At 56.9% G+C, this 10353-nt stretch overlaps 1 protein-coding gene across 1 annotated transcript; it reads right to left on the bottom strand.

The window, feature by feature from the left end:
• Positions 1-4403: 4403 nt before the first annotated feature.
• Positions 4404-4589, bottom strand: CHC_T00001517001 (hypothetical protein). Its single transcript, XM_005712349.1, has one exon. It carries the CDS (start codon positions 4587-4589, stop codon positions 4404-4406), a length of 186 nt encoding a protein of 61 aa, XP_005712406.1.
• Between the last annotated feature and the right edge of the window lie 5764 nt (positions 4590-10353).

A 10353-nucleotide genomic window follows, 5' to 3' on the forward strand; every position in this document is an offset into this window, starting at 1 on the left:
GAGTGGTGTTGGGGGAAGTAGGAGAGGCCGAAGAGTTATTGAGTGTCATGAGGGAGGCTCGCGTGGACTATGAGGGGCAACGCAACGCCAAACAGAAGAGTACTACGGACGATGAAGACCGGAAGGAGCGGCTCGGAGCCATCATTAGGCAGCGTGCCACTGAGCCAGCCCGACGGCGCACAGGGGAAGTAGTAGTATTGGTGCAACGGTCAGGGGTGAGGATGGCAATACCGAATGCGAGGGGGAGGATAGCAGCATGGCCGGGACGGAGCGAGGCATTGCGAAAACGCGCAAGAGAGCATGGGCAAAGTTCAGCTCAATCGAGGATGAAACGGCGTCGTTCGTCGCCGCCTTAGAGAATGGAGACTAGAGGCGGAGTGAGATCGACAAGATGAGGCTTCACTTAGACCGGGACCGGTTCGAAGCGTAAGAAGCCAATCGCGAGCGTGAGAGAGAGGAGTTGAAGAAGGACATAGAGGCGGCGACGGGAATGGATATTGAATAGTTTCGAGTCTTGATCGACATGCTAAATAATTCTAGAGGCCCGGGAAGTAGAACCGAAGCCCGGCACGGTAGACCTCTGTAGTACTTGATGGCCATCAGCCCTCAAGTGAACCGGGTTTCGTGGATCCGCAAAAAGTCCTCCGATTCGCTCCAGCTCGCATTTTTCTACGTTCTTCGCGCGCCTCTGCTCGCCACGAACATTTTGTCCCTGGCTGGTGCCGCTGCCCCACAACCAGGAGGGGAGGTTCAAGCTCGGGGCGCGGGCCGTACAAGCGCGGCAGCGCAAAGATGACGATGGCGCTCAAGTCTGACCTAGTCGCGCTGCAGTCGAACGCACGCAGAGTTCTCGCCACGTCCATACACCTAGCTCACGTCTAAATTTGTTTTATCCTCGAGATGGCATGTATTCCTGCAGAGAAGGGGGCGAACACATAAAGTACTTTCGTACTTGGTTTCCATATATGAAAGAACAGAAGTTATTTAAAAGCATGCATGTAATATGAACCTACCGACAGGATCATGGAGAACGCGAAGTTTGCGGTCATATTCCATTATACTCCAGTGCATCTTTAGCTCCTTGAAAAGCCATTCAACAACTATCCTTCCTGTAGCCATCGCCAGGTTGAACGCGCTCTCATCATCAGCAATCTTGGCATCTTGTTAAGGTACCTGTAGGTATAAACGAATGCGTATCCGCTATCTCCATGCAGGAAATACTGCTTCCTGTTGATTAATAGGTAGGTGGCGAACTGGGAATCCAGTTCGAAGCGCGTATACAGCGTCCAATCAAGCCTCGGGGCATCCACTTGTCTGTATCCGTTAAACAGATTTCCATCTAGACAAATTAAAGCTTGATACTTGAGAGCATGGAATCGTTTGTGCCCGTTATAAACTACCTTTCGCAGTGCGTTATTACTTGGACTGGCGCTATATAGATCAGTTCCATCAATGAAACATATAGAGTTATTGAGAGCCTGGGTCTTATCGGAGACTAATTTGCGTACTGCTCGGCACGGGCAGAAATAAATGGTGCATGCAGAGTATTCGCGATGAGATACACATAATTTCAGTGAAGTCATGAATGGCCTCCCAGAACAGCTCAAAGAACAGAGATCTATGCTTTCGAAGGAATGATTCGCCGTCTGTCCATCCGTATGGCGTGGTTAGTCGGCTAAGGACAACAGAAGTAGTAAGTAGCCGTATAGCATTGTATCTATTCCGCTTGGTGATGAGGGGTCCGTCTTTGTCGCAGCAAATGGGAAGATTTTCAGAAGGTCTGTCATGAGAAAACCGAAGTGCGAAAAGACACGTGTGGTCACTGTGGTTGGTTAGTACATTCTCGAAGGTGGTCGTCGCAATGATATTGATGCGTCCCAGAAAGCCAGAGAATTTCTTATAGTGGCTGCCGTAGTTGGCGAACGCTCTTCTAAGATGTGCGTGCTCTACGAAGAGCCCTTTACTTTGCTGGCGGATGAGGGCGTAGGGTGTGAAGCGCCACGTTCGCGCCCCAATTCTGGTGACGGCCTTAGTGTTGGTAGTGAGTGTTGCCTTGCTCATGCTGCAGGACGAGAAGTGAGGGACGAGGTCGGGGAAGGGTGACGGGTACTTCTCATTTTCATAGTACTGCGTAAACTCATTCCTGCAATTGGCTTTTCAGAATTCTGCAATAGCGGGCTCTCCTGATCTACCCAGAGTAATTCCTGAAGTTTCCCAGAATTCTAGCTATGTGTAATATCTATGATGAATATCTGTGCAGATCGCTTTAGTGATATCCCCAGTGTAGTCTCTACTCTACTGTGTGCCTCTTTTGAGGCGCATGCCTCAAACGAGGCGCAACTTCAGGACCCCTGCAGACCCAAAACCGCTGGGTTAACCTAACATCATTTTCAGATCCCACGGGCCTCAAATCTGTGTGATACAGATATGCGTCGTTAACTTCACGGCTTACAGTCATGTAACGGTGACCGCGACCGCCACTATCGTCTCGTGCGTGCTTCTGAGAATCTTTATGGCGCCCCCAGTCCACCGTGGTAAGGCGGCCGGCGCGCGAGCGCACGCGAAAGCGCGCCATGTCACGATCAACGACGAGTGTGCGCAACAATATGGCTCCAATAAGAAGAGGAAACTAGTGAGCGGAGTGCTAGAATTGACTCAGAGCGATAGCTTGGATCCGCGCACCAGGTGTAATGTCACGGCGGGCCACGAGTTTAGTGGTGCAGATATCAAGCGGAAGTAGCCCAGCATACGATCAGTCAAGAGCACAGAACCCCGAGATCCTCCTGTGACCAACACCGCCAACGCTGGCCCTCGCTTGCTGCTCCCGCAGGAGAAATTGTCAAAGAAGAAGAGGACCACCATCGTATTGGAAAGCCTGCTTACAGCATACCTCCTGCCTCATCTTCGGATCAAACGGCCGGCGCAGCGGCCCCAGCGTTTGAGGAGATACTTCGACATCCATAGCAACTTCGCCAGTCGTTGCGGACGGCACAACGTGGTTCGCCAGAGTGCCGCCGTGAGGCCAGGTGTGAACGTGACGTCACGAAGATCTAACGCAGGTTCGGACGTGTAGCGTGAACGGGGAACCACCCGGTGATGATAGTCAATGGGTCCAGGCGCGGTGTGTGCAGTTGAGTTCGGGTAGAAGCGTCGGCCATAAAACGGGGAGAGAGAACAAAACGTACAAGCCACGAAGCGGCAAAAGAGCTAATGTAGGCGCCGTAGGGGCGCGTGGCAGCGTAGTAGGTCCCGAGCGAGGGAGGTAGTTGGTAGCAGCGCGCGGTGAGAGCAGTTGGGTCTCCGGGTGGTAGATAGCTCTGTTAGTGTGGACGTACCCGTACCGAGTCGAGGCTACTCCCTAGAATCCAGAAACCAAGGTTCAAGACGTCCGGATTTGTGCCTCTTTTCTTTCGGTATCGATTCCACTAATTAGTCCCCGTCGCCGTAATGACAAAAGCTAAATTATAGCAATAACTTGGATAGAACGGGGGTGGCCCCGATGAAACCAGGTAGGGCCCTACTGGCCCCACCTGGAAATAGTGACACGTGGCCACGTATAACGCTCGTCGGTTGGACGGGATGTGACACGTGTGACCCTCGTGCAAAAACCGGAGGCCCGCGCGATTTGGCGGGGTAGGAACAGCAGTCCCCAGAATTGTGTGCTGTGCACTTCAGTCGGCGACGATAAGAGAGATACCGGTCACTCTGTTCACTACTAGCCCTGGAGAATTATTTTGGCTTTAGTGAGTCGTTCTGGCCCGGGAGCGATGTATGCGGGTACACACCGATGGACTTCTTTCTCACGCTCTTCCCACGAAGCAACTCCGTGCTATGGTGACTCTAACGAACGAGAGACTACTGAAGAGTAATATGTTGTCAATTGCGGAAGGTGAACTGCTGAGATTCTTTGTCATCATGATACTCTGCACTCGGAACGAATTTGGAAACAGAGATCATCAGCGCTTTGAGATCTTCGAACGCTTGAAGTTGAGCCGCGGTCGGGTTAGCGTAGTCCGGATCCGCGTCTTTTCGCGTCGTATCGGTGAGGGGACGCGCAATTTTCGCGAATCACTTGACAAAGCGGCGGTAGACATTACACGCCCCAAGGAATGACCAGACCTGTGTCAACGTCCTCGGGAATTTAAATGTCTTGAACGCGCCAGCCGCCGCTTCTGCCACGCTCAACTTCCCTGGGGATATCACGTGTCCCAGGTAGTGTACACGTGGCTGAAAGAAGCTACATTTCTTCAACTTGAGAGAAATGCCGGCACTTCCCAATAGCCTCAAGGCCGCGTCCAATATCTATAGCGTGTTGCGCATGTGTGTCAGGAGACCATGACGTCGTCGAGATGCACTAGGGAAAGCTGCCATCGTACGCGAGAGAGAATCATGTCAAGCGCGTGTTAAAATGTATCTGGAGCTCGGCGTAGCCCGAAGGGCATTCGTATATGTCGGAAGGTCCCTATATGCGTTGTAAAGGTAGTCTTGTCGCGGTCCTCCGGCGCGACCGGAATCTGCCAATATCCCGAGTTACAGTCCAGCGTAGTGAACACAGCCGCGTCCCCCAATGAATCAATCCAGTCGTCCATATGCGGAAGTGGATACGAATGCACCAGCGTCTTCGCGTTCAACCGACGGTAGACAACACAGAAACGTAGACTACCGTCCCTTGTCCGGACAAGGACGACCGGGGACGCTCACTCGGTACTCGCGGGTTCTATTACCCCCGCGTTCAACATCTTCACTTCTTTTGCGATCATTTTGCGCATCGCGGGCCCTTTGCGGTAGGGCAAAGCGCGTATCAGTTTCGTGCCAGGCTCAAGTGGGATGCATTGTTCCGTCGCTCGGATCATTCGGAGCGCACCGCTCCACAAACTTGAGTGTTCGCGTAGCATCTCAAGCACCTGTACGCGTAATATTCGGCCTTGACGTGCGACAAATCAATTTCCTTTTCCCAATCTTCCGCGTTCGACTTGGGATCCTTATCTTGTACGCATCTGGTGTCCTCTGCGTAATTTGGGCACCATGCATGGCCCTCATATGCGTTTTTGTTGGCGTTCGTCTCGTCGGTGGAGTTAGGCCGTCCCGCTCCTACTTCTCGTTCTTGACCGTCTAAGTTGTTAAGATTTAGCGCCTGCGCGGTCACCTCTGCCACCTCACGCTCTGGCGTCAGGATGGCGAGGAGGTTTCGTTTCGCGTACCAAACGACTGTATGTTTCGGCAGCCGCCGTACCTGACGCGAAAAATTAGCGACAATAACTTCGAAGACCTGGTTCAGTGGCCCTTCTGCGACACCATTTGTCAGCTCTACCCCATGGCAGCGCTGAAGCGACGGTTTGGGCTCCAAAAATACCACGCTGCTCCCCGCCGTCGCACTGAATGGTGAAATCGTATTCAGCCAGACGTAGCCGCCACCGAGTGAGTCTTCCGGAACTCTCGGTGAGGGACATGACCCATCGGAGGGCGTCATGGTCCGTCCGTACGGTGAACTTCGTGCCTTCTACGTACGGCCGTAGTGTGCGGACGGCCCACACTACGCCGAAGCACTCGCGTTCGGTAGCGCTGTAGTTGCGCTCACTATCGGACAGTGAGTACGACCAATACCCCACGGGTCGCCAGTCGTTCGGCTCTTCGTGCTCCTGAAGTAAGGTGCAGCCGAGTTGGTAGGCACTCGCGTCGGTGTCTATCATGTACGGACGACCGTGCCGGGGCAAGGCGAGGATCGGCGGAGCGATCAGGCACTTCTTAAGTTTCTCGAACGCCTGAAGTTGCAGCTCCGTGGGGTTATAGAAATCGGGATCCGAATCCTTGCGCGTCATGTCGGTCAGAGGACGCGCAATCTTAGCGAACCCCTTAACGAATCGGCGGTATACGTTACACGCCCCGAGGAACGAGCGCACTTGCGTCAACGTCCTCGGGAACGTGAACGTCTTGAAAGCGTCGGCCGCCGTATCGGCCACGCTCAACTTGCCTGGGGAGATGACGTGCCCCAGGTAGTGCACCTTCGGTCGGAAGAAGCTGCACTTCTTGAGCTTAAGGGAGATACCGGAAGTCCGCAGTAAGCTCAAGACGGTATCGAGATGCCTCGCGTGTTCTCCGTGCGTACGGGAGAACACGATCACGTCGTCGAGATAGACGAGGCATATTTGCCAGCGGACTTCGGAGAGTATTATGTCGAGGGCACGTTGGAAGGGGACCGGTTCCCCTTTGAGTCCAAACGGCATGCGCAAGTGGCGAAACGTGCCCATGTGCGTCGTAAACGTGGTCTTATCCCGGTCTTCCGGAGCGACCGGGATCTGCCAATAACCGGAATTGCAGTCCAACGTGGTGAAGACGGCTGCATCTCCTAACGAGTCGATGCAGTCGTCCATCCGTGGCAGCGGATACGAATCCGCTGTGGTCTTCGCGTTGAGACGCCGGTAGTCCACGCAGAACCGAAGAGAGCCGTCTTTCTCCGGTACGAGCACCACCGGGGACGCCCACTCGGTGCTCGCGGGTTCGATAACCCCTGCGTTCAACATCTTGTTGACCTCCTTCGCGACCATTTCGCGCATGGCCGGGCCCTTCCGATAGGGCATAGAACGAATCGGTTTCGTTCCCGGTTCGAGGGGAATGCGGTGCTCCGTGGCTTGGATCGTTCCAAGCGCACCGCTCCACAGACTCGAGTGCTTACGGAGCATCTCGAGTACGTGGCCACGGAGCTTGTCGTCGTCGATGTATGACAGGTCGATCTCTTTTTCCCAATCCATCGGTGGATTTTCGGGATCCTTTTGCTGGTGGAGTACAGTACTCCTTGCCGTCGGTTGGCATAAAGGTGACAGTTCGTCCGGGTCGACCCCCCTGCCCCCGGCGATGGTCTTATCGTCGGAGTTGGATCGGCCAACTCCTACCCCACCGACTTGATCGGTCAAGTCGGTCAGGTGTAGCGCGTGCGCGATCCCCTCGGGGACCTTACGTTCGGGAGTGAGGATCGCGAGGGGGTTGCCCTTCGCGTGTCCCACGACGGTGTGCTTCGGAAGCCTCTTTTCTCGTCGTGAGAAATTTGCGACGATGACGTCGAAGGTCTGATTCGGTAGGACCTCCGCGACGCCATTCGTCAGCCTCACTCCATGTCGGTGTTGGAGTGAGGGCTTGGGTTCCAGGAACACGAGGCCCCTCCCTGCGGTTGTCACACGCACGCGGGCTTGTGACATCGCGGGGATGGTAACCCAGCGGGCGATTCGGATCGCCTGCCGGGCCTCCTTGCGTACGTCCGGCCGACCCGTGTGTCGTCCGTGTCGCCTGGTAGGGGGCGTCGACTCCCCCTTTCCGTCGACGATGGCGACGGAACCGCCTTGGCGTAGCTCCATTCGTTGAGCTTCGATGTCGATACATCGCACGTGCGTATCGATGAAGGACGTGCCGAGGAGGACCGGCACGGCGAGCTGGTCCGCGACTACGAACGGATTTCGGAACACCGTGTTCCTCAACCGCAAGGCCAGGCGGACGACGGCCGAAAGCTTGAGGGGGTTGCTGTTCGCGCCTGCCAGTCGTGGCAGAGGTGCGTCGTGCACGACGTAACGCGTCCAATCGGGGGGAAGGTCGGCCTTCCTCACTAGATTATACCCCGAGCACGTATCAACGGCGATCGTGCAGGGTTTAAATGCATTTCCCTCTGTGGCTATCGAGCCGAGGACGTTGCAGATCTTCGACGTCATAAGGCAAATGACGCCGTCGACAACCTTCGGGGCGACCTTATCGGTGAGGTCGTTCCGCCGGGGCCTTCGATTTCGGTGCTGGCCCCGCTTGCGTTTTCTTTTCCCCCTTCCTTGGGGCGTCCGTGGATCAGTGACGCCCCAAGAATTACTCGAGTCCGTACGACACAGACCTTTCTCCGGCGACCTTGGGCTCGCGGGAGTCAGGGGGTCAATCGAATCTTTTCGGTCGTTGTTGCCCCCGTCGCGGTCGTTACGCCTCACCGGGACGTCGGCTGTCCCCGTGTCTTGTTCTCCTAACGTCGGGCCTTCAGAGGCTTCGACGTGCGCTCCCTCTGGTATTGGCATTACAGGAGCTCCCGTGCTCGCCTCCGGTAGTGAGGGATGTATTATCGGACAATACCCCCCGTGTCCTTGGCGAGCACGCAGGGTCGGGTCTAGTTCGTGGGGAAAAGACGGCTCACGCGACCGCGTGTACGTAACCGTCTTTACCCTTTTTCCGAACTACCTGTGCTATCGGAGCTAACCTCCTGGCTATCGACGGCCAGGCCTTCTTCGGGTAGCCGTCCGCGTGGGTCGGGACGATTCCCCCACTGCGGCTCAGCGGCCCTGGCGAAGTATTCGGGTACTTCCGGGCCTTGACCTGCGGCGTCCGGTCGTCGCAGGATATGGGGGACGAAGCGAGTCGGCTCGCCTTCGTGACCCTCCGTGGGTAGAGGGTACGGATCCTCTACCCAGTCTTGCAGGTACATTATCGCATTTTGTACCTGTTGGGGTAACCGAGAACGGTCTCGGTCCCCTCTTTCTCCTTGACGGGGGTACCTTGTGTCCGCCTGCCGGTAGGCGGGTCGATCCCGATGATCGACTTCGTTACGACGGTACCTGCCTCCACGGGGGGCGAAGCGTGCGCCCCCACCCGATCGGTTCGGGAAACCTTGACGCCGGGGACGGCCCTCGCCCGCCGCTTGCCGGAGGAGATTACGCGCACCGGGGCATGTCTCCATCTGGTAGCGGTAGTTCCTGTACGCCGTGAACATTCGTTGCTCCGGCGACAGGAAAGGGCACGCGTACATGGCATGCCCGTACGTACGGCATAGCCAGCACACGTACGCGCTGCCGTCCGTTGAGGCGAAGGTCGCCGCGTGCCGCGCCTCCTCATCGGTGAGGAGGGGCACGCGAGGCGCTCCGCCTCCTGCATCTCCGTTTGATATGTCGAGCTCTGCGACCCGGGGGTCCGTACCCCTTGCCACTCTTGGAGTGGCCGCGAACGCGGTCGCGTAACTCGATTTCGTTCCGGTCGACATCGGTGAGGGGGTTCGTGCCCCCACGGGCCCTGCTCCTTGCGTAATGAGGACAGGGTCGGCCTGCCACTCATCCTCCCCGATATGGAGGGTCGAGGCGGGCGAACTTGTCGCGGCGGACTTCGTAGTCCTGCCAGCCCTCCCTGCCGGTTTCGAATCCGGCAGAGGTAAACCGCGCCGAGCGCGGTACATTGTACCTTCCGCCGTGGCGATACGGCGGATGGTCGGAAGATCGGTCTTCTGACTGCCTGGCAGCCTTTGCACAGTTTCGGATACTACCGCACAGGTTGCCGGTGCAAGTCCCCGCACGAAGTAGTGCGCGAGGGACTGTTCGGAAAACACTGCCGTGCATCGGAACGCCGCAGTCTCGAGTCGGTCAGCAAACGTGCTTTCCGTCTCATGCGATTGCTGTCGCGCCGTAGCGACAGCGTCGTACGCTTCACCTAACACGTCGTCCGTGGGGTAGCGTTTTAAGAATTGATTCACGAGCCCCGGCCAGCTCACGTCGTCATGGAGCTGGCCGGCGCGGAGGCCACGCATCGTATAACTCGTATACAGGCGCTCCGCGTCGCGCTCGAGGAGGTGAGCGAGGACTCGTACCGCAACAACTTCGGTGAGGTGTTGCGAGTTGAAGGTGATTCGGATATCCTTCAAAAACGGCAGCAGCTGGATCGGGTCAGTACCGTCGAAGCTGCGCATCGTGGGACGGATCCTACGACAGCGTTGGACGTACTTCGCGATCCGTCCCGCGTCACCGGAGGTAACGAGCCTCGAGGTGTTATCCAAGCGGTACATACGATAGTCAGCAACGGCGCTGAACTCTTGGATCATCGTATGTACCGGCTCGAGCCCGGGTTCAGCGAGACCCAGCGTGCCGAAGGAGGCAACCGGTAGCGTACGGACGTCTACCGGACCTGGATGCTCGGCGTAACTCGCCGGCGGGTAGCCGCCCCAGCGGGGATCGACGAAGAACATCGGTTCTCCGGATCCGCGGGCGGCTCTTCCACGGTCCTGTTCGTCCGCGTACGATACGCGGTCCACTTGCCGCCTACTTCCGGCGATAGGCGACAAGGCTTGGGTCTCAGACGCGAAGTTCGCGTCTATCGGAGGACGGCTTCCTTCTGCAGTCCGACTGGTAGCGGCACCAGTCGGACGCCAACCTTCGGGGGCGGCGGCGCTCGGAGGTACGGTACCACCGGGCCCTCTCGAGGGGGCACCGGGTAGCCTTTCGGCCATGGTACGTTCCATGTCACGAGCACGCCGACGAGTGGCGTCGAGCTCAGCGGAGAGGTGCGCGAACGCCCCCAATTGCTCTGCGGACGGAGAGGTTCGGTCCTCGGGTCGTCTCACCGAGGTCG

Source organism: Chondrus crispus, genomic scaffold, assembly GCF_000350225.1.
Source record: "Chondrus crispus Stackhouse genomic scaffold, scaffold_101, whole genome shotgun sequence".
NCBI lineage: Eukaryota > Rhodophyta > Florideophyceae > Gigartinales > Gigartinaceae > Chondrus > Chondrus crispus.